This window comes from Sinocyclocheilus anshuiensis, unplaced genomic scaffold (assembly GCF_001515605.1).
Source record: "Sinocyclocheilus anshuiensis isolate Anshui unplaced genomic scaffold, SAMN03320099.WGS_v1.1 scaffold506, whole genome shotgun sequence".
In the NCBI taxonomy this organism is placed as follows: Eukaryota; Metazoa; Chordata; class Actinopteri; order Cypriniformes; family Cyprinidae; genus Sinocyclocheilus; species Sinocyclocheilus anshuiensis.
Window position 1 is genome coordinate 85,206 of NW_015544144.1, and position 25,248 is coordinate 110,453.

At 37.7% G+C, this 25,248-nt stretch overlaps 2 protein-coding genes across 2 annotated transcripts in view; one reads left to right on the plus strand and one right to left on the minus strand.

Moving 5' to 3' along the window:
- LOC107695091 (glycine-rich cell wall structural protein 2-like) overlaps window positions 1-498 on the minus strand; it is a 5,286-nt gene extending 4,788 nt beyond the window's left edge. The window contains exons 1-2 of the mRNA XM_016494898.1: window positions 493-498; window positions 11-428 (exon numbers count right to left, since the gene is read on the minus strand). Of these exons, the coding sequence (XP_016350384.1) occupies window positions 11-428; window positions 493-498 (424 nt within the window). The remainder of the gene's footprint in view (window positions 1-10; window positions 429-492) is intronic.
- A 5,967-nt stretch (window positions 499-6,465) lies between these two features.
- LOC107695102 (AMME syndrome candidate gene 1 protein) overlaps window positions 6,466-25,248 on the plus strand; it is a 29,134-nt gene continuing 10,351 nt past the window's right edge. The window contains exons 1-3 of the mRNA XM_016494910.1: window positions 6,466-6,572; window positions 10,834-10,944; window positions 19,166-19,280. Of these exons, the coding sequence (XP_016350396.1) occupies window positions 6,469-6,572; window positions 10,834-10,944; window positions 19,166-19,280 (330 nt within the window). The 5' untranslated portion in view covers window positions 6,466-6,468. The remainder of the gene's footprint in view (window positions 6,573-10,833; window positions 10,945-19,165; window positions 19,281-25,248) is intronic.

Consider the following 25,248-nt stretch of genomic DNA (forward strand, 5'->3'; position numbering starts at 1 on the left):
TGGCCCTGACCGCTTCCCTGACCCTGGCCGCTGCCCTGACCGTAACCGCTACCCTGGCCCCTGCCCTGACCGTAACCGCTACCCTGGCCGCTGCCCTGACCGCTGCCCTGGCCCTGACCGCTGCCCTGACCGTGGCCGCTGCCCTGACCATAACCGCTGCCCTGGCCGCTGCCCTGCCCGTAACCGCTTCCCTGACCGCTGCCCTGGCCCTGGCCGCTTCCCTGACCGCTACCCTGGCCCTGGCCGCTGCCCTGACCGCTGCCCTGACCCTGACCGCTGCCCTGACCGCTTCCCTGGCCGTGGCCGCTGCCCTGCCCGTAACCGCTGCCCTGGCCGTAACCTCTTCCCTGGCCGCTGCCCTGGCCCTGGCCACTTCCCTGACCGCTGCCCTGGCCGCGGCCCTGGCCGTAACCTGAACAAAGTTTTACCTACAGAGTGAATTATATTCTAAGTATTACTCCTCTTATTTTGTAAAGCCTTCCTGTGCTTAACTACCATAACGGACGAATGCAAACCAACTTTAGACGATAACAAAAAAAAAAGCTAAGTATCGGCTTAAAACTTATGTTGAATCCAATGCGTTACTCATGCGTGTGTGTTTTTTTTTTTTTTTTTTTTCCTCCAGGGCAGTCTTCGTCAGAAGAACATCCTCAACGGGACGGCACGACCTCCAGACTCACCGGACAGAAACCGTCCACTAGAGGATTCAAGAGGATCATTAAGGGAGGCCAGGGAGTGTGGTGTCAGCATTTGTAAATCGGGTTTCGCAATGTGCATAAAACTTAAATACAAATTTTACATATTTGCCTGCTTCAAATCAAGTGTTTTAAAACCTACTACTCATTCCTAAAGCATGTTAATTACTTTCAAAGACTGAGAGTCACTTATTTCTGCATTTCTTCAGGCTGTGTAATGAAGTCAACAGATCTTCTCACCTGTGGTTCGAATAGCATCTGTTATGCTCAAGTATCCGAACAGACACGATAAAACAGCAATCTCCTTTGCTGGTTTAAACTGGTCCTTTGCTGGTTTATGCTGGTCTAAACTGGTCCTTTGCTGGTCCTTTTACTATTAAAAAGGACTATTAAATCATACAAATTTCAACCCATTCGTGACCTCAACCTGGCAACCTACAACCAGTAGCAGACGCAGGAAGCTGAATCAAGCATTACTGGTAGAAATGGGAAGAGAAGACTTAGGTGGTGCTCAGGTGGGAAAAGGAGATAGCAGAGGCTATTTACACTAACTCCGCCCACCAAGGTGTGGTTGGGTTACACAAGATTACAAAAGACACCTTTCATACAACGACTCCAGTGGCATAGGTAATAAAGAGCATAATTTTAGCAGTTTTTTTTTTTTACCTATTCGAACCCGAGTTCGAATCCGCCTTTTGCCGAACTCCTTCTCCCTTTTCACGTCACATATCACATCGGAAAATAATTTATTTTCAATAAAAAAATGAAGGAAATATTTGAAAAGTGAAAAATAAGGTGCCTCACAGATGTTTATTGGTTAAGGTTAGGGTTAAAAGTATTTGCTATTGACTGTTGAAATACGGAGTTTTGTGCAGCGCAGAGTAACGCTTTGTGTGTGTGTGTGTGTGTGTGTGTGAGGGGAACAGGGTCACATCACAGGAGAGTGCACTGTCTGTCAGAAATCATAGCACGTCAGCTGTCTTGTGTACTGCCTCATCACTGGGTGTACTTTATACACAACTGCATATTATTATTAACAATACCTTAAAAATGTTCATTATCTGTAACTGTTTATTCTGACTAAATCTGTCTGTGTCTTTATTCTTTTTTATATTCTTTATCCTTAAATGTTATTATGAGTCTTGTTATATTTATTATATGTGTGCACACGAAGGTAAATTCCTTGTGCGTATAAGCACACTTGGCAATAAAGCTCTTGGAAACCAGTGTCATTTGGGATAGTTATAAGAATATGCAACAACATTATTTAAAGCCTTTATTTAGTAAAAAAAAAAAAAAGTTGTCAATATTGAGCAGAGAGTGTGTGTGTTGATTTACTTTGAGTGTAGCAGGTAAAATGAGCCTAGAACTAGAACAAAGGAAACAGGAAAGTGATGAGAAACAAACTAAAAAGTCCATGAAAATGAAACTAAAAGAACATAACTGTTACACTAAAAAATGCTGGATTAAATACAACCCAGTGCTGGGTAAAATAGGGACAAACCCAGCAATTGGGCTGTTTTGACCCAGCGGTTGGGTTACTACCCAGAAGGTTGGGTTAAACATTTAACCCAACCGCTGGGTCAAAACAGCCTAATTGCTGGGTTTGTCCCTACTTTACCCAGCACTGGGTTGTATTTAACCCAGCATTTTTTAGAGTGTGAAAACGCGAAAAACAGAGGCAGCAAAATGACAGCGCTGTCTCAGAAGAAACTGATAATGAGCACATTACAGCAGCGACAAGAGAGCAAAACAAAGAATACAAAGTAGTGATGTGTGGATCAGCTCTAAAGCTGGGTCCACATTACATGATCCCCGATTTACCCCTCACAACAGTCTGAGAAAAAAAAATCTCAGCCGTTACCTTGGGCTGTTACCAGGGGCGTTTCTGGGACTTGAAAACAGGGGATGTAATTCTTTGTAACTTTATAATATTCATATATATTCATATTTCTATCCAAACTGGGACAATACATTTTTGTAACTAATTATTATACTATTATTATAATCAATAATTATTATGATGCCTGTATTAAAAACCTAATTGATTCGATGCAATTCACCAAAAATCACACTATAAAAAATAGTAACCATTGCAAATAGAAAACAGATCAAGTTATTATAACACAATTACGACTTTACAAAAAATACATTACACAAATAAAACAGTAAATAGGAGAACATATGAAAAGTACACCTGTATTTAACATTTTCTCATAAACTGTGAGTATAATGTTTCCAGTAGCTTTTGTTGTGTAAATGTCATTTTATATTTGTGTTATTGCAAATGGATCTTTACTATCCCTGATTAGGCTTATTACTTTGCATTGTATGCTAATTTTGCATAAATGTTAATGTAATATATATTTTTTTATATAATATAATGACATTAATAATTTAATATTTTTCATGCAGGGTGTATAGGTAGCATTAAAAATCCTGCACAAAACAATCCACATACCCTGTTCAAGCTATTTAGGTGTTTTTGTTGTGAAGGACCAAAAAGAAAGATGTACTCTTAATTTCCCGATTTATCCGATATATCCTAATACACAGCTTAATAATAATAGTAGTGTCTGGAAATGATCATCTCAACAACTATTACATATCGCTGTTTACTGTACATCTATAAATGATTCACAGCCTTCTAGTGGTTAAACAATGACAGTACACCCCCCCCACACCAGATGGCACCAATCTGGCACCAACTCATGCATTAGATTGTACATAGTTTTGCTGAAACGATTTAACTTAATCTTAACTTAAATAATGCATTAGGTATTAATAATACATTTTTTATTTATATATCAAAATTTTTACATTTAATTATAAAAGCTGATTGGTCAATATACAGCACGGCTGACCGCTTCACTGAACAGATTTATCACTGTGCAGCTTCCTTAGCAACATGTAACTGATTAATGTATTACGTATTTCAGCAAAAGGTAACTATTTATTAATTATTTGATGAAGTATGAGTGACCGCTGCTGGTGTTATGTCTGCGTCATTCACCTTTAAATTTGAGGCCAGCTCTTCCCCTGCAAAACATAGCCTGCTGGAGACCTGTGTGTGTGTGTGTGTGTGTGTGTGTGTGTGTGTGAAAGCCCACAGTAACATACATTATGTATAACTAAGAGGTTAATATGGTCTAAATACCATTAAAAAACAGTGCTTTTACTTTATTGTAGATATACATTCGTTTCATAAAAATAAAATTATTGTAAAAATTCAGTTTCTAATTAGCCACAAACAATATACATCTAAACACAGCTTATACTACTAACAGATCATTCGTTTTTATATATTCAAATGAATTCAGATTCATAATTTCATGGCTATTCGTTTTGAATGTTCATATTTAATATAATAATGCATTATATGTTACTAAGTTATAAATTGTAATTTACAGAAATGCAGAAATATCTTTAAAAAATTTCTAAACGTAAAACATTTTTCTGTTGTTTTCTTTACTTACAAATTTTGGGAATAAGTATTAGGAATATTTAGCTAAATCTTGACCTCATTTAGTGAAAGATACAACTGCTTATAAAAAAGAAGTTTCATTGTTTTCCTATCAAGTAGCCCATTTACTTTTTCTTTTTTTTTTTTACTTTTATTTGTTTTCTTAATAGACTATTAAAGAGAAAATAAAGATCATTAGTTTCTGTTGGATCTGGACCAATTCATGGTTGTCTGTGGTCTCTGATTTTACATGCAACTGTCATCAAGAAATGACTCCTATGGCAGTATCTGCACAATGCTTTCTTAGTGCTTTAAATGACTTTATGTAACCTTGTTGTCAGTATTTTCAAATGTCAGATAGTTCAGTTTCATTATGGTAGTAGCCTATAGTTTGTTTTGCGATTTGTTTGTGTTTTGCTGCTTTCATACAACAAAAAATAATTAAAAATCTTAAAAATTAAATATTCTCTTATTCTTTTATTTATGAAACTTTTTTTTTCTCTAGCACCAATAATGCATTTATTTAAAATGACTGTTGTGAATACTCAGAATCTAGAGAACTAGGCCTACATCCTTCCTCCTTCATTGACACTATCATAATAATAAACATAATCAACAGTGATGACAATTTTTTGCATACATTTTCTTTTCAGTTTCTCTTTTTTGCTGCTACAACTTGACACATTACATTTTAACTCTTTTTGATGGAAATTCAGGAAATGTATTTTACTTTTCCCAATTTACATGAAAAATAATAAATAAATAAATAAACAGGTCACTTAAATTAAGTGAATAAAAATTAAATAATTATTAAATAGCAGTGTGTAAAATTATTTTTAATACAAATATAGCCTATATCAATAGGAGTCCAAGCGCTGAAGGTGCTGAACCCGTTGTGTTTGTTCTGATTTTCATATTTATATTTTCTGGCTGGTCTTTGATGGCCACACACTAAAATTAAATGTTCTGTAACAATAAAGACATTTTGAGGTGGTATTAAATTCCATTACTTTATTTTTCCATGCCTGGAAAAAAATAATTCCCCAATATTTCTAGGGTTTCCTCTGCCTGTGAGCCGTGGGTGTGTGCGTTTAGACAGGGTGAGGACAGGCTGTTTTCCTATTGTCTGGTGAGTTTGGAAATAAAAAAAAATGAGTGCAGACTCTCGACATCACTTCGGCTTGTTCGGTGACTAGAACATAGGCTACGTTGTTCGGTTACAGACGGGCTGGATGCTGGGTCATGGTGCTCTCTAACGGCTCCGTTCTTTCTTCATTAGGTTGAAGACTTTAACTAAGGATGACAAGATAATAAACGGATTTATGCGTTTCGGCGAATAACAAATGCGGGATGTCTGTGTCCCTCGGCGAAGAAACGGCGCCGTGATAACGTGGTTCGTGAATAGGGAGAAATGCGTATGACACGCAGGAATCTGTCGTAAACTACGTCCTGGGCTCTGTACTCCGGCGTGAAAGTAGAGAATACTAGTCCGAGTGCTTCAGATGATCGCATAGGATATTTTCTCCACCGCAACCGAGCTAATGTTAGCAGCTGTGAGCGGAACACTCAGCGAGACCGGGGGAATCCACTTCTGACGGAGGCCATGCTATTATGCCGCGCGAAAATGTACCAGAATAAACGGATGACAGCGCTCCGATCCGTCGAAGGAAAACTTTTGGGTTCAGTTTACACGGCGGGCTTGCAGTAAAAAAGGTCGTGCGGCTAACGGGGTCCCGAAGGCCGGTGTGAAGCGTGGAGCCGTGGCTGGCATGGTGAGGTCACGCATCGACTGAACGCCGCTCTGACTGCGTCGCTTCTCGGGTCGGCTAATGTTTATGAGGCGTGTGTGGGTCCTGCGTACTCGAGATCCCCACTCCCTCAGAGGGAGACCTGAATCCGAGCTGCTCTACGGGCCACATATTTGCCAAGCTTGACTGTCATTTCATGTATGGATGGACGCGTGCATGCTTTTGACAGATTCCTGCGCGCATCGTTGCAGCTGGCACAGCGCATCCCAAGGAGGGGCTGCTACTCTAGCAAATATACATTGGCTCCGTCGAAGCGTTTAATTTGCGGAGGCTCGCGGCTGCCTGTCTCCCTAAGAACATTACGTAAGGCTGCAGCGTACGCTACGTCTTTTCGAAGTTAAAATATCGGGTGACATTGCAGTCTCTCCCCTCTCTGTTTGGGGAGATATAACGTACGCTCCTCTCGGTTATTACGTCTGTCAAAGCAAGGGAAGGTGGAGCATTGTCCGTCGTACGTGCTGACGCAGTGGGATTTCTACGGGTGGTCTCGGTTGCCAGGAAAATGGTCGTTTCGGCGGAGATGTGTTGCTTTTGCTTCGACGTGCTTTATTGCCATCTATACGGATACCAGCCTCCTAGAACACCCAGGTTTACAAACGACCCCTAGTAAGTAACGTTAGCAAGATGGCTATTTTGACCTGCTTTGCTACAGCAACAACAACAGATTGTGTGTTTCCTGTTCGCTGTGCTCGAACCAGTAAGTTTAAAGTCTTCGTGCTCGTGGCTGTGTCGTTCTGATGCCGCTATTGTCATGATAATTACTTTGTTTTATGGCCATACACACCAAATGCAGTAATTAATAGTTTACTTGCTAATCCAAGCCCTCTCGATTAAAAAAAAAAAAGCTACTGTCATGTTTCCAAACTCAAGTTTTCTAATAAAAAAGTAATTAATAAAGTATAATTATATACATTTTACGAATCGTCAAATTACTGGAATCAGTATACATATTTGATAAATAAATCTAATATGTGGGGTTAAAAGTTTTTTTTAGATGTGTAATTTCGAAGACTGAGAGTACAATTAATCTGTCATTAATGCGCTCGTTAATTCGGTAAAGCAATTTTCTTTTCTCTGAAAGAGATTAAATGGGTGTTAGCCTGCTCTTCTTTAAGCTTCTCTGCAAGCTAACATGCTAACCAACGCTAGCCAACAAACACGATTCTCATTCGCCGAATATTTTCCTTTTTCTATTTATTAGCTCTCAGGTTCGCTTTCTTTTCTTATTTAGTTAGATTTTTCAAAAATTTCGTTTTGATTCAACGTGAAGCTGCTGCCAATGGTTAGCTGAAGTGAGCTAGTAAGCTAACGACTTACTTTTCCCACAGATATTTCGTTTGAAACCTCTCACAGTACTGTTCGTTCAATTTGCAGTCACACGCTTATGCGAAGGTACAACAACACATGATATCAGGACACGAAAGAATATTTAACTTGCATGTTAAGTGTTACATCTACAATGGGTTAATATTCTGCTATTTTGTCGCTCGCTAAACACCTACTCTTTGTTATCTAGGACTCTTTCAGGTAAGCTTTCTCAATGGCAATTGGTGTGTTGTAAATGATTATGTATTTGTGTGGTAAAACAAAGCGATTTACTCGAGCCACAGTTCGAGTGCTGGGTTTTAAGAGCGTTAAAGTGATCTTTATGTTATCCGGTTAGTCAAGGCAATGAATGAATGAATGTCTTCACTGCAGTTCCTTCCTCTGCTTATAATAACACTGCCTCTATTTGGACTGTGCACACACACATAATTCACACAGATGTGACTATGTAGCATTGATCATTTTCCATTTATTAATATATCAGACCCTTTTATTCAATGTGTTTTACAAATTATGAAAATAATTTGTAGAAATTACACATTTTTACAAACCCCCCCCTCCCCCATCGATTTGCCTCATGAAATGCAATTAATTTCAAACACAAATCGATAAGAACAGTGGAAATTATTATAACTCAGACATAAAAGGAAAGCTAATGTGTTCTGTTAGTTTAAGGCCAACTGAGTCAATTTAAAAACAACAACAACAAAAAAAACTTCAAACATTTCAATAATTAAAGCTAACAGATTGTAGGATATTAATAAATATAAAGTGCAGCCAAACTGAATATTTTAGAAACGAAAACCTTGTCCGATGGGCTGCTTGTCACAGGCACGCTTGTCATTCAGGGTTATCTCTGGCTTGGGGTGGTTTGATGATACACTCACATATAATTTTTGTGACCATTACCCCTCTTACAGGTTGAGCAGCTTCACTTCCTGCCACTAGAGGTTGTTATATTGGGGAAGTGCCTATATTAGACATTCTGTTAAAATAGCCAACCTGAACTGTTTATGTTGTGTTTCTGGATTTTTTTTTTACTTCATTTACTTGGAGTTACCTTCAATACCTTCATGGCACTTTAACTAAGGGTTTTAAAGAACTAAAAGTACTTTCAAAGACTGAGGAAGTGGTGATAGGATTTCACCACATGCCTTACCCGAGTTAGATTTCTTTTGTCCTTTTGTGGGTTTTCCAGAGCTGAGAATATTCTGTGTTTAGTGTGCGTGATGCATAGTGCTAATTGATTTAATGCACAGAGGGTATTGTGGGGTGTTTTTGTTCTGCAACATGCTGGAGTGTTTCTGAGGAACTGTCACTGATCCTCTAGTTCTTTTTGTTTCCATGACAGCAGTGGCTTTATTCTGACAACTGTTCTTTTATGCTGATCCCTATGAAAATACTACCTCAGTCTTTTGTCTCTATCCACAATTTGCATGGCCATGTGCCTGTATAGCTCAATGTCTTCAAGGCAGCCATGACATCTATCACCCAAGAAATCTATCAAGACAAGATCCATTACAATAGACAAAATTAATCAAAAACTACTAGCATTTTCTCACTTTTTTATATATATATCTTTTGACCACAAGGTGGCGCTGCCCTGGAACTTGAGTATCTTCAGGACATGGCGCGGAGGGCATGGTACTGAGTTTTGTAACGATATGCCAATGCGTTAGTAAAAATTATTTTTTTAAAGTTAAAATTCAAAATGGCAGACACCCAAAATGGCAAATATGGGAAAATTACCATTTACAATGTAGGTGCTTTCACACACCTTCAGTACTTGGCCCCTAGATAGTGGTCAAAAGTCAGAGGATGAAATTTGACACTCTGAAATTGTCAGGGTGAGAGCTTTTGAAATGTCTTCTATAGCAATTCAGTTGCTATTCACCTTTTTTCTAAGCCCTGTGGCCCTTTGCGCAAACTATGGGAGTAACTTTCATTATGTTGTAAACAATCAGCGAAAGGTTCGCTGTATGAATGCAATAGCCTAATAAACATATTCAAAAGCTGGGTACAACGCGGTGACTGTTTTTGGTGTTCTGTCCCCGACTAGAGCTGTCACTGTTTTTCAGCCCGTTAATATAGTGCCAAAAAATGCCGACGAATATAGCCTGCTTGTTACCAGAGTATTCGTGTAGTGATTATTTTTGTTACTCTGATTACTTGGCCACAAAGAACCTGGACAAAGTACAGCACTATTAACATCAATTATCAAAAGACACACCATTATCTGTTTCAAGGTTGCCACATACTAACTAGTCGTGTTAAATTAAATAATAGGTCTACTGTTTGCATGTATTATATAACAGGGTGTTTGGATTTTTTTGTACATAATTTTTAACGTTACCTAAAGTCATGGGTAAAAGTACACCCTGTATGAAAAAAAAACAACATACTAAACAATTACACTAAAAAACAATTGCTGCGATTAGTTATCAGAATAGGTAAAAACAGATTTTTGGTATTTATCAGCATATTTGTGTCCATGTAAACATGCTCACTGAGTTTAGACTTTACCCTGATTTTTCCAGTGCTTTAAAAGACCGTTGCCAGTTTGTTCATGGCCAAAGGGCTCAGTCCTTAAATTTCCATCATGATCAACTGATATTCAACTTGTGCTTTAAACAGTGGCCTAAATTTTCTGTCATGGGAGCAGTTAAATATTGACAGCGACCTCAGGCCATATATCATTAACCCTCATTCTCATTAACTCTATTTTAATGTTAAAGCTGAGCTTGGAAGTCTTACTAAGACTGTTAGGATAGTAACCATTGGATTCTGTATACAGTGGGTACGGAAAGTATTCAGACCCCCTTCAATTTTTCACTCTTTGTTATATTGCAGCCATTTGCTAAAATCATTTAAGTTATTTTTTTTTCCTCATTAATGTACACTGTACAGAAAATGGAAAAAGTTTAGAGAAGGACATCTTCCAGCACCCTACACTTTATATTTCATGCCAAAGCAAGAGAAAAGGAAACAAACGTAATGCTTTAAACATAAAAAAGGTGATGAAGGATAATGTGGTCACAAATAAAGAATTTGTTCCCTCACTTTAGTTAAATCATGGCCAAACTATGAATTAGAAACTTCCACAAGAATGCGATAAGTATGTGTTTTTGGATGCAGACACTGTCTTTATGAATGGATCATTGAATCATTGGTTCATGCGATTCTTCCAAAAACAGATTTGTTCAGGAACGAAACATAGCATTGCTGCCCTGAGACACACAAATGTTCTGCTTCGTCTTTGTTTGGAAACCTTTTTGTTGCCAAAAAAATAAATAAAAATACAATATTGTGTCTAAAATGTAACTCGTTCAATATTAATGACTTGTTTGTTGACACTTGTCACATTTGCGATTGCACTCGCACACTGATATTCAGGAAAACTGCACTCTTGCTTGTGTGATAGTACTTTATATCATAGCTAATAAAAAAAAAATCCTACTTGGGGATATTTTTGCTTTTATACCTTGAATTATATGCTTATTCTAACTGCATTCTGATTAGGTGTTCTTTTCTTTTCCAACAGCCCACTGTTTGTCACTTGGAAAATCGGCCGGGACAAGCGGTTAAGGGGTTGTATAGGTACATTTTCTGCCATGAACCTGCACTCAGGACTCAGGGAGTACACCCTTACCAGGTATGCCACATCTGTCTTTGAAATTCAGCTTTTCTCTCTGTAATGTGTCTCCATTCATATCATGAAATAACATGTTCAAGCTTGCTTATTTTATTTTTGGGGGGTTCCAGCTCCCTTTCTATTATTTAGTTAACACATTGTCCCACACCAAACTCACACCATTGGTTGAGCCTGAATTTTTTTTCTAAAATATCTTTCAGGGCTCAACGCTAAGGATTTTTTCTACTGACCCGCTTGGGCCAGTGGTTCAAATTTTTACTTGCCCTGCCAATATTTTCAATGGCCCTGCCACACACACACACACACACACACACACACACACAAAAAGTTGCTGTTATCATTGTTTTTGACCTATGCTAACTTTTGTTCTAATCAATAAGCTTATATGACACAAATTTTAGATAGCAATTGAATTTTACTTCTCTTGATTCCAATTTCAATACTACAGCAAAAAATACTAGCCTAACAAATATAGTTCAAACATCATTAAAGACAAGTGAACAGTCAGTAAATAAGAACAAATGAACAAATTACAAACAATAGCAGAACTGAATATATAGAAGAAAGATACAAATGAAAGGATGCTTTAGGAAAAACAGCAGACGGACTGAATGAGATGCAGATTCACTCTCTGACAGCAGGTGGCACTTATGGAACAGCAGTGATACAGCGTTTCCTTGGTTACCGCTGTAAACAAAGCTTATTAATAATACTTTAGATGCAATATGAAAAGAAAACATCATGTAAACTTTTCTGAAAACAGTCACTTCCCCACAGAGATACATGCAGATAAACCCCCAATTCAATATTCAGGATTTTCTTCCAATATTTCGCGCATTGTGAACAGTGAGTTTGCTCTGCCTGCTACAGTATTTTTTTATCTTTACATCCGTCTTCAGTGTCTCTGGCCTGTGTTAATGGCCGTTTACAGTCTTCTTATATTTCCACACATTTTGGAAAATGATTGCATGCAGTTTGTGTGCAAGCCCGGAACAGAGATTGGTTGAAATAAAGCGAAAAATGTCAGATTAATCATAGATTAATCATTGTTAAAGCTAGCTACAAAGATACTCGCCAAGATGGATATTTTGGCGTACTTTTGTATGTATTTGTCCGTTCAAGTGCAAGAAGGTGCCGAAAGAAACTCAATTGGGTGTTCGCACGTTGCGACATCTCTCTGTGTGCACGCTGTGAGTACTAAATGGAGTTGTCATTCGCGTCTTGCCTGAATGCTTGAAAATTGCTTGAATTTTTTATTTAGCAAGGCTTTAAAACGCGTGCAAATGATCAACTTTCGTGGCAACGAAGTGACAAGTTCCCAGTGACAAATTCGTCAACTGTCCCAAGCATCTTTCACGCTGGCCCCGGGCCATCAGGCAGTCCTTATTGTTGAGCCCTGACTTTTAAAAGCACCATAGTGTTTATACCAGGGCTGTTAAAGGCTGTGTTGAAACTGCCGGAAAAAGTGGCCCAAATCTGAATTTTGTGAGTCACAAATGTGACTTAGATAAGTATGAATTGCACAAACCACATGAAATCTGACATTTTATTTTGATTAGTTATTACTCTCATAAAAACACCAGTACTTGCATTACATGTCGAATTTTAAACCTAAATTTAACACACAACAAATATTGTAGCTAAATTAATATTTTTCTGCTCCACATTAATAGCACTCCATCTCTACTGATAGGAATAATAATAATAATAATAATAAATTGTGAGTCTCACATCCAGCATACCATTTGTTTTTCTTTTTGTTATTATTATTTTTTTTTCCACAAACCATCTTGCAGGCTGTACTGGACTCATCCACCGGTTTACACTTTTCATGAGGAAGTCAATCTGCAGTTGGCTTACTTGAAGTTGCCTATGCACATTAACTAACACTTGTACATGCACTGCCTATAAAGAATATCTTAGACATGTTTTTCTCAAGCAGTTGCTTGACCTTGCTTCCAAGCTAGTCATGAATGGTAGAATGTAGGAATGTAACGATTCACTCAACTCACGATTCGATTCACGATTTTGATTTCACGATTCGATTCGATTCACAATTTTTTTTTTAACAAAATGAGATTTAAGACAAATTATAAATTAAATGTGTCCTTTTATTATTGCTTGGACAAAATACTGTACGTTTCTTTGTGAAATTGAAATATAACACTATAATAATATACTGATATAGCACTTGTAAATTATTGCTCTTTTGTTGGTTTTGATTGCTTCTATTGCCCTCATTTGTTAATCGCTTTGGATAAAAGTGTTTGCTAAATAACAAAATTTAAATATAATGTAAATGTAAATAACAAAACTTTTTAACAAGTTTTAAAAACAAAAAAATGTAAAACAAGCCCCTAATCAAATAAATAAGTAACACAAATCAAATAAATCTCTTCATATAGGCAACTTCAATCAATAGTAGTATAGAAGAATCAACAGACAAAATCATCATTTCTTTAAGATCAGTGGTTTCCTGCATAATTTTAAACCGTTCTTGTTGAGTGTATTCAATTATCAAAACCATTAGTTCCAAAGAAGCTTTGTTGAGAATTTCGCACCATTTGGTACAGAAGTCCTCATCATTATGACCTAAAGTCGATACATTCTGGTTGTGCAAACCTCTAGGAATTCTCTTCGCTCTCACATATTCTCTCAGGGTTGTACTGTGTAGCTGTAATCAAATCTCTTTCATATATAGAAACTTCAATTTCTTCTTATAGTCCTCATCCATAGAGATTGGTAAATCTGTGGGTCCAGAGTCCAGAAAAAGTATATGTTCTATATCCCCTTCTATATCTATAAGGCCCCTGATTTCTGCAAAGGTGGACATAATGTCACTGACCAAATCCAAGGGTGGGGGCTGCAACGCCAAAGAGAATACAAATGAAGAGACTGGAGAAGCATAGTGCCAGACACAAGTCTCAATTAAATAACTACATGAACTTCTGGCAGTGTAGCTCCTCAAAGATAAAAAAAACAAATAAGATCCGCACACGAAAAGTGGTCCAAAAAAGCTCACATTAATTTATTGTCCAGAGGCCACAAATAAAGTGCAAAAGTGCACATTATTTTCCTGAGGTCCACTTAAGTTAGTTGCATTGTTTGACATGGTTGCTGCTTACAAGATGAAGCCAGCACTGCCGCCATCAACATTATCACTCACTGAGTTTTTTGCAGGGCTCGATTTGAGGGGGATGACATCCCCCTTTGTGGAAAAAATTTGACAAAAAACATCCCCTCTGTAAAACCACCATCACCTTTAGATTAATAATGTTGTTGTATGTAAAACATGCAAATTAAATACTGAAATTCTCTATAATAATGAGAATGTACAAACTACATGACATCGATTGGCCAATCAGAACTTGTATATTATATATTATCGTATATTATAACGAGCCCTGCACAAGCTAATGCATGTCACCTAGCATTAACATCCAATTCATATCCGGATAGTATTTAGATATTTTTTATTTAGAGCAGGGATGGGCAACTTTGATGAGGGCCAGAAAATTTTCGTCATTTATACCAAGGGGCCAGGTTACTAATTCACACTCAAACATTTTACAACGTCTTCCTTAATATTTTCTTGATTGAGGGAAATCAATGTACAATTAATTCAATGTGTGTGTTTTTTATAATTTTAACTTTAAAATTGCAATTATGCTAATTCAAATGGACAACTTCATCGACAAGTAAATGTAAACATTTAAATTGTATTGCCTTTAAATTTGCCAGTGGTCCTATTTCTGATTAGTAGCCTACAGAACTTTCTCAACATAACCTGTAGGGCTGCCCCCTAATGGTCGACTAACCTTTAGTCGACGAGAAGAGGCTTGGTCGACCAAAATTGTATTAGTCGCTTAGTCGCAGAAACAAAAAATCCACAGGAAGTGGTGAGGTCACGCAGTCCGTGACGGACCGATCATTAACGGCTGGTTTTTGTGGTAAGACAGTACATCCAAACGCTCGCCTATCAATCATTGACCTCAAATATGGCTTATCATCTGAAATATGTTAGTAGCAACTTTACATGGCTGCTCAATCTAATGTTAACCTAGAAAAATGTGCGCTATTCAAGTGTCTGTGCGGAGTGTGAAAACTGAACAGTCGCACGCTCACATCATGACAGATGGAGGCGCCGGTGCGGTCACTTGCTCTTAAAATACTCTGTCATTTTGGTCATACGGATAAGAGTAATGCATATTTCAAATCTGTAAAGCCTCTACGTTTATTTGTGTGCATTCACGATAACAACAAAACATTGCGCTTTTGTAAAATAATGAAAGCAGACAGGATGCACTTTCTGCCGTATCGGCCTCTGTGAACTTCAGTGCGAAACTCAGTGTATACTTGCCTTACAGACATGAAAAATATATCTATAGAGAGTGAAATGTCTACTTTTAAATGAAACAATTCAAATCTGAAAAAAAAATAAAATAAATTCTCAGATTATGTAATCCGTATGAAACTTGCATGCAGGCGCATCCACTACTGTGGAGATGATGAGTCAGTGTCACCGAATTTATCTCTTTAGCCGAAATCGCAGAAAATAGTATATCAATAGGTTATTAAAATGTTAATGCAGTTTAACCTTACTGTTTTTCCCTGACACATTCATCATCATTACTTCTGCCGGTGTGCTGTGGCAAGCTTTATGTGTGCGCTTGAGCGCTTATTAGGCTATGCAATTAAAGTCTTTAATTGCGATTAGTCGACTAATGCTTAAAATGAATGACTACTAGTCGACCAGAAAAATCTTTAGTCGAGGGCAGCCCTAATAACCTGAAAGTGCTTATTCAAAAACATATTAAATATACATACCAAAAAAACATACCAAATTCCACATATTATTATTAAAGAGATCCCTTACTGAATATAAGAATATAACAGTTCAGTGCTAAATATCCATAGCATTCTACCCCCACAAACACATGCATTTATCTTTCAGTTCAGACAACATTCACACTTTCAAAAAGACATCTCAATGAGAAACTTGTGGCCTCTCCTGTTGGTGCACAATTGATTCAATGTCAATCTCAAAGTTTGTACAGCCAACTTGCAGTAGCTGAAAGAGAGTGTCATCTGTCAGCCTGTTTCTCTCTTTCGATTTAATGTGCTTCATTGTTGATAAACTACTTTCACAGATGTAAGTGCTGCCAAAGATGCTGTGCATTAACAGTGCAAAATCTCTGAAGGGAAAACAGGACTCGGATAGTAGTTCCCAAAATTCAAGCCCCCTCTCATTACGCCTGGCCTGAAAGAAGGGGTCAGACTGAAGCTCGCAGAGTTCCAGGCTGCTCACTGACAGCTGCGTTCAGGAAAGTCCTGCATGTCGTGAAAGTCCTGGGAGCGAATTTTGAATCGCTCTTGCAAACTTCCGATTTATTTTCTATACTTGACAAAAAAAAAAACTTGCACTCCGGATCATCTTCGCGCATCTAGATTAGTGACTTTCATCATTACATTCATGACATGGCCGAAGTCCAGAGTCTTTGCACACAGGGCCTCCTGTAGCAAATAATATTTGTTACCGATCACGTAACATAAGTTTATTTTATGTAAGTTACATTGAAATAAAAATAAGCCTATTAACCTGATATATTATGCAGTGCAGTACTGGACAGTTATCGTCATTCTTCTAAAGAAGCCCAGCGAGTCCAGATTTTGTTCCTTGCATTACTGGTGCTCCGTCAGTAACAACAGCAGACAGTTTAGCAAAGCCGCCATACTCACTTACCGGATTCTTAACAGCTTTGAAAATATCCTCTCCCTTTGTGGTGCTATGTAATGAAGCCAAGTTTAACAGCTCCTCTTAAATATCAAAGTTCTCTGTGATCACTCTTGAAAAGATCAGGAGCTGACTGACATCGGTCGCATCTGTGCTTTCATCCAGCGTAAGAGAAAAGTATCTGCAATTGTTGATTGTGTGTTTCGGCTTTTCTTGGATTTGACATTGGATGTCAGAAATTTGACATGCTACTGTTCGGTGTGACAAGGATACAGATTCAAAGTTCTTGGCCATTTTCTCATATCCGAATGCTTTAGCCATCTCAATCGTGCACTGCTTTACAATTTCGCCCTCTGATATAACGTCTTTTTCGCTTTCGTGAGCACAAGTGAAACCACATAAGATGCCTTTAGTGAATCATTTAGTAATGATTCTTGCACCATCATGCATTTGGCAAAAAGGTTTTGCTGATGATATAATTTACCTTTTAAATCTGAGATGAGAGCAACTCTGGCATCACCAATGTATTTTTCATACAGTGGTGTAATGGCGACTTATCACAGATTTTGTTTCCAAACAAACTAAGCACATGGGGGCCCCCCTAAACTCGGTAAAAAGATATTTTGTTTTCCATCTCGACTGGAAAACACGATTTTCGTAGTCAATTTGTCTTTTCTTTTTGCTCATTTTCGTGATTGTTCACATTAGCGCACACATCCTACTATGCTGTAATTACTTCGGTGATCACGGTGAGGGACAGGAACTAGCGACTTCTCCTGGTTTGGGTTAGAATTAACATCCTACCTAATCTCACTTCTCAGATGTATCAAAATTGACCAGAGTAGGCTATAATATGGTACTGGCCACCAGTTGCCCATCCCTGATTTAGAGTGACTAGATCCAATCACAAAAATGCATGGTTATTCCAGTCAAGTGCAAGTCAGTATTCTCAATGCAATTCTCAAATTCTTAGAATTTTTTCCCCATATTTTTCCAAGCCCTGTTGGATATTTTTGGTGAGTCATTCATGAAGGAATGTTTTGTTTTTATATCCTGCATGCCTACTTCCTGAATATGCCTAAATGTGCCAAGAGCTAACAAACCTTACCAATAGCTTATCATGCTCTGTGCACACACTGATGGAGGAATAGTCCAGCTTTAATCAGCTTCTCATGGTAAATGAAGTAGTGGAGAAAAACACAAGCAAAGTGGACTTCTGGGAAATGTTATCATGGTATATGTTCATTAGGACAGCTACATGGAGTACAGAGCAATTGATTTGAAAGTAGGTGCGTTTTGGCACAGCTCTTAGCGATGTATTTGAAAACCTTAAAAAATAAAAATTTGTCTTCATTTAGTCACCATCATGCCATCGATCCTGATCCCATGGTTCCCTGAGGAATGGCAGAGCACCCATAGAAAAACATGAGATATTCTTCTTTAAACTTTAACCAATTAAAAAACTGATTGACATTCGGGAACCTCTCTAATTGGTAAATCTCACATCGGGTCCCTGCGGGTGGTAAAACACGTAAATGCCTTTTTAGAGTGGCTAGTTAAGTTTAGTTCATTTTGTTCCCAAAATCAGCCACTAATCTCAAAAAATGCTATAATGATGTTGACCTTCGTTCATTTATTATTTAGGGTTGATACACACTGGCAGAAAACACCTATGCCTCATGCCATTCTAAGATTGATGATCAACGCACAAACATGATAGAGCATCATTATATGAATTATGTCATTATATGAATAATGTTATTTTGCTGTAAATGTTACAAAATAAAAATTTATATTCCAGTTAAATTTCACAATCGACAACATCAATTCCGATATTTGAGCAAAAAAACAAAACAAAACTGTCAACCGTGGTCCAGATGTTCCATGATAAACCATTATAATGTTATTAATGTGTTGCCATTTTTGAATAAACCTTTTGGAGCATGACACTAGATTCCATTGATTTCTAATATTTTGTTTGGTTGGCAGCCATTTCTTTAAGACAAAACTGGCTGTGTATTCATTAATACCTTGCAAGATGGCCATTTTTACCAAGAAATGCATTGGTGTTAGCATTTGAACGCAGTCTCCTGTCAGTATCACAGCTCTTGGGAACTGGATTGAATCAGCTACCCTTACTACAGAAACGCTAGTATTGTTACTGACAGAAAAGTTGCCAAAGGAAACCCACATTCTTATTCCTCCTCTCACTGTTGATCTTTCTTTGGTGATGGATTTTCCTTATGGAGTCTTCTCTTTCTGAGACATTATCACCTCCTCTCCTGTGTCTGCCCGTTTTTGTGCCTATGAATCTAGATAAACTCAGTAGTCAGCTTTACTAGGTTGTTAGGCAACTAGTCATTCTGACTGATCCCTAGATGAATGTGTGCAGGCATTCATACTCATAAGTACTTGTTCACTGAGATTGGCTGTCTACCCTAGTAGACTTTTTTAATTGTAAATCTTGCCTTCATGTCCTCTTCACAGTGCCCTTAAAGACAGTCGCTTTCCCCCCATGACGAGGGACGAGCTGCCGCGCCTCTTCTGCTCAGTGTCTCTGCTCACCAACTTTGAGGATGTTGGTGATTACCTAGACTGGGAGGTAAGAGCGCAGAAGCTATTGCCATCTGTTATTCACAAAATTAAACAAACAAACACTCTGTACACTTAAGGGTTTTTTGCTGCAAGCATTTTGGTTATAAATGTACCACTTACCACTAAATAACTGTTCCCTGAAGAGCTAAATAGGTGTCTGTTCACTTTTAGGCCTTGTCAGTTTAAACATTTAAAGTCTCTCCCATGTGGTCCAACAGAGATTGGACCACCATTTGGAATGGGAAGTCTGAACCGCTAACCTGACCAGGCCGCTAGAAAAAATCTTTAGCATGATATGCAGGGCTTGCAAAATTGCTAGCCCCGACGTCCCTGGCTATTGTGTTTTCCACTCGGGCCACTCGGGATCAAAATGTATCACCGCCCTGCCCGACGGGCTATCTTTAATACAGGGTTCCCGCAGGTCCTTAAAAACTCTTCAATTTAGTTGTATTAAATTTAAGGCCATAAAAGTCTTAAATACCTTACTTTGTATAAGAAAAGTCTTAACTGTAATTTCAAAAGGTCTTAAATTTGGGGACGGAAAGACAAGAATCGCTGTGATTTCATTGAATAAATATGAGCTGTACGTTTCAAAGTCAAAACGCGGCGTAGTGTTTTTGTATGAATGTACATCTGAAGGGAACCGACTGTCTTCAGAAAAACTTGAATGGCATTTTCATTTCATCTTTCCAATAATGCATGCTAAAGCAGCATTTATGAGTGCAACGCTGCTTTGTGTACAGCTGTTACTGGGGAAAACCACTGTATTTCTGCTGTTTCAATAGACTCACCAAGTGGCTGAAAAATAATTTGCATCACTGATCATACAGATCAGTGATTTGCACTTTCTGTAAGCCCCTCTACTGTTTTTGTTCAGAACAATGTGAAAATGACCCATATTTTGACACAGAAAAAGCACAGAGTTGTAAATGTGAAAGAATCTAATGTGCCTTCTACTAGTGTTAATTTCGTTAACGAAAACTATGACGAAGAATGTTCGTCAACGAGGTGTTTTCCCCTGACGAAAACGAGACGATGACGAGACAATAATAAGGTCATTAAACGATAACTGAGACTAAATGAACATGCAATATCATTGACGAAAAAAGACGAGACTAAAATGTAGTTAAAAGAACAAAAACTTTAACAAAACCTTTTATTTTTGTTGAAAGAAATGGAGCCAAAATATTTCAGACTGCTGTACAAGCCTCTGTTACGCGAGCGTTCATGTTTGCAGTTGCCAGATATCAAGACCTCAAATCCCCCAATCAGAGCTTTTCTGTTAAACGGATACGTACTCTGCCCAGCTTTTTACTTCATGCAATCTGGCAACCATTCACACGTGCTCTCTCTGCGGAGGCGCCGTGATCTGAAAACACCAACATACAGTACTGTACAAGTAAGCTGGAGTTCAGGGATCTCTATTTGAGGTGTTCTGCTTAAATGAAAGTGTCATTCAGCCAGTCTGTGTTCTGACATGGATCTCGACTGTATTGTTTGCGATTGTAACGTTACTTACGCCACCTCTGTGCAGCAATAAGTCTTTTTGCCATTGTTTTAAAAGAGAAACATTAATGCAATTTGGAATTATTGGAATTACTATTAGAAATTTCTCTGTTATGATATTTGAGAGTAAGTTTTTGTTACACCAGTTTTCATAACGTAGACAGGGCGAGTGCATATCTGAAATCTTTGGTGTTTATTTAGCCTCTAATTGATATCCTGTTATAAATCTGTACACTAATGTTAGATGAGGTAAAATAAACCATGCATGCGAGTTGGTATTCTATTGATTTGTGCTTATTGGTGAAAGAGCAACTGATGATGAAATGTAAAAATAAATTTCCCAAATGACAACAATCATTGCAATTAAAATTGAGCAAAATATATTTTTTTCATCATTTTAACCATTATACAGTATGACGAAAATATGTACGTTAGTCTAAAACTAGACTAAAATTCTCAGACATTTAGTCGACTAAAACTAAGGACAAGTTGACTAAATATGATGAAAACTATAAGTTACATTTGACACAGGACTAAGACTAAATTAAAAATAGCTGACAAAATAAACACTACCTTCTACAAATCTAAACAATTAAGACATTTTTATACAACAGTTCTTTCTGGTCCTCGAATCTGATTGGCTGAGAGGAGTGCGATATTCTGTTGATATCGGAACGCGAACCGTTTCACCGTTTATATCACTCCGCTTGCAGTATTTCTCACAGCGAGTGTCATGGCGGACGCCCAAATCCACTAAAATTTTATAAATATTTTATTTTTTTTGTGTGTGTTTTAGTTTTAAGAGTGTTTTAGGCAAGAATGTACTTGTTTAGACTTCAAATATGCAGTGAGTTAATAAAGATAACATCTATTTGAAAATTTGCTTCGTTTTTGGAGATGTGAGCTCCAGGGCGTCAGCGGCCATTCAGCGCTAATGAATCCGCTGAGAGCAGCCTCACCTCGGCCAGTTCGTCTGGAATTTGCCGCTGGCTCTGTCTCTATTGTGGTTATACATGAGCTATAATTCGCTATAAATAGTTTTGCCTTTTTACTTTTGACTGAATTGCCTAGCAACTTTTATGATGGCTGTTGTTGTTCTTTATTGAATATAATTATTCATAAATAATATTTTATATAAATAATAGTAGTATTTTATAATAGTATTTAGTACTGGGTAACGTTGTGTGTGTTCGTGATGGTGATTTTAGTAACATTATTCCCCCATTAGACTGTTTTTCTGAGTGAGTCTGCAGTAAAGACTTTTATATTGAAACAGGGTTGTAAACAAGGAAGTTCTTTTTACTTTCAACAACAGCTTGTAAGACGCAGTTAACAAATGCAGTGAGCAGCACTGTCATTGGAAATCACCCTTAACAGATGAAAGGACAGTACGACAAAGATATCGCTTTCCTCAGCAGACATTCAAGTTTTATTGTGAATATGAGATTGAGCTGAAGAATGAATGCTGTATCAGATGCAGGTAATCACATTCGCTCAGTCCATCTCTCTCTCATAATACTCTACATATAATACAGAGAGCTTTTAATACAGTGATACAATAAGCTTTCAATGAAGCAACTCAACGTTCCTTCGTTACTAGTTCTAAAGTGATGTTCTCGAATTAGTAACGGAGGCTTGAGCTCAGCTGTTAAACTGTCAAACTGAGATTTGAATCTGTGGCGGAAGGAAGTAGTTCTGCACAAAAGGGTTTTTAAAGACACTCCGTTATTGTTTCTTATGTATTTACACACTCGTGCCGTCGAACTGTTGCATAAACACAATATCACACTCTCAGCCGTGAGATATGGCTGTATATCGGCACGCTGTGATTACATGCGGCCAAATCACAGCCGTACCAATATACAGCCATATCGCACTGCTACTCATGTGATATTGCTCATATTTTAAAATAATATAATAATGTATATGTTTGACTCATCCCTTTTCTTAATGGTTTAAAGGCTGAAATGTGGTGTTTATCATTTTATAAGATTTTTTACTTTTGTGAAAACCTGTATCTGAACTGTAAATCTGTCATTTTAGTTTAATATTTTACCATGGACATTGCCATACCCTGTTCATACGTTATTCATTTGTATTTTGTCTTAAAAAGGGTCACAAAAAGTCTTAAACTGATTTTTTTAAATTCTGCAGATACCCTGTAAATTGTGAAATAAAATTCCTTCATTGATATTTCAACTCCTATCGAATTTTCTATATAAAAAAATTGTCTTTTTTTTATTTGCAAGCGTTGACTGTCTTACAAATGTTATGCTGGTTTAAAGAGTCATAAATGAAAATATAGCTGCAAGCAGCGATGATGGGCACAAGCATCGGTGCCACCGCGACCATGTGACTTTAGGAAAATAAAGCACAGTGGGCACATGCATTTAACCCTCTGGTAGTCTGTGGATGTTAGTGGCAAAAAAAAATTTTTTGAATTTTTTTCAGAATGGTATGTTACTTGATGATTTTAGTCACACTTGGGAAAAGACTAAAGCCATACCTTGTACCTCCAATAGGAAATTAAAAGAAACATGTTTAAACAAACAAATCAGAAAAGCTGGTATTTGTCACGGAGTGCACCACAACTCAGTCTGAAGCTCAAAACAACTTCAGAGGTGAGACACTTTCAAGATCCGCTCACATACTCACAAGCGCAGCCCTCAGCCTACAATGTTGACAAATGGTCTGGCCACTGCAGCCTGTTGATGGACAGCTTGCAAATTTGCGTGATCAGAGAGTGAATCTGGGCTGTGCAGAATTAGCTACTCACTGCATTCTTGCTTTCAAACGAAGCATAGGCCTACAGACTTAGCCTTGCATTATACTGTGGAAGCTTGATGATTCAGGCCATGCAAACATACGTGTGCTTGTATGGGGACACACTCTCTTTATACACTGTGCTTAGTGACCAACAACAGTGCAGACAGAAATGCGCCCTGGGTGAGGAGTGATGATGATGTTTTGTGTATTGTGCTTGCATCATTTTTTTATTTTTTGGTAGTGTTTGCAGAGTTGGGGGATGTTAGTTTTACAGCGTTTTCCTTACTGTTAGCTGACTGAGACTTTCATGCAGAGTGGTGTGCTGTACTTGGCTTGCAAGCATTTAACAGCCACATCCAGATAACAGACATTCCCACCTTAAGATCACAGTTCAGTTTGGGGACCAATTCTCACTATTAACTATTAACTTTTGCCTCAAACTTTTAATTTGCTGCTTATTAAAAGTTACTGAGGCAGTTAAGTTTAGATACGAGGTAGGATTAAGGGATCTAAAATGTGGTCATGCAGAATAAGGCATTAGTATGTGCTTTAAGTACTAAAACAGCCAGTATGCTAGTAATATGCATGCTAAGGAACTAGTTAATAGTGAGAACAGGTCCTTAAAATAAAGTGTTACCCACCATAGTGATAAATACAATGATTTAAAAAATAAAAAAATCCCATTTCAAATCAGTACATGCAATGACAGACGTCTTATGTTAATAATTGTTGCTCAAAAGTTGTTTAGACAAACTAATGTTGTCCGATTAGTCCAAACTTATACTCCAAACATATACCCCGGGTTTCAAAGACAAGGCTTAAGCCTAGTCCCAGACTAAAACTTAATTCTGAGCTGTTTCAACTGAAAGAAACTTGCACTGATTGATCTTAAAATATACCAATGCCTTTATTTTGTCTCAAGATGGACACTAGTAATGTTTTTTTCTAAGGCATGTTTATAAAAATTACTTAAATGTCCTAATTGAACTATGACCTAATCCTGGCTTAGTCTAAGCCCTGTCTGTGAAACCAGGCCTTAAATTTACAAACTAAATCAACCTGTAATCTACACTTTTTTTTTTCTCTCTGCTACGTCCTCTTAAAACAGTATGATAGGATGTGCGTCATGCAGATACCAGTCGTCAGTCCTCTTGCTACATCTATTCTGCATTCTTTTTCTGTCTGTTCACACAACCATCTTTTGTAGTTCTGCTGCCATTCCATGAGCATTCATGCCTTTTGTCAACAGTGACCGAATTCAGAGCTAGACTGTGTATACACAAACCCAGAGGCAAAGTAGTGAACCAGAAGTGTATCTCTGCTTTAGGAATCCTTCACTAGTAGTGTTTGTCATTGCAAGCATCACCATTGCTCGTACCTAGAGTTAGGGATTTGAACAGTCTTGATTTCTTTAAGTGATGAAACAGATGAAAAATCCCATAGAAGTATTCTTCTAAGTATTCATTATTGCGATTATGTAAGCATCATGTAAAAGCATTAAAGGGATCATTCACCCAAAAATGAAAATTTAGTCATTAATTACTCACCCTCACGTCGTTTCAAACCCGTAAGACCTTCTTTCATCTTCGGAACACAAATGTCTGACCCTGCATAGACAGCAATACAACTGAAATGTTCCCAAGTCCAGAGACGTAGCAAGGAGATCGGTAAAATAATCCATGTGACATCAGGGGTTCAACCGT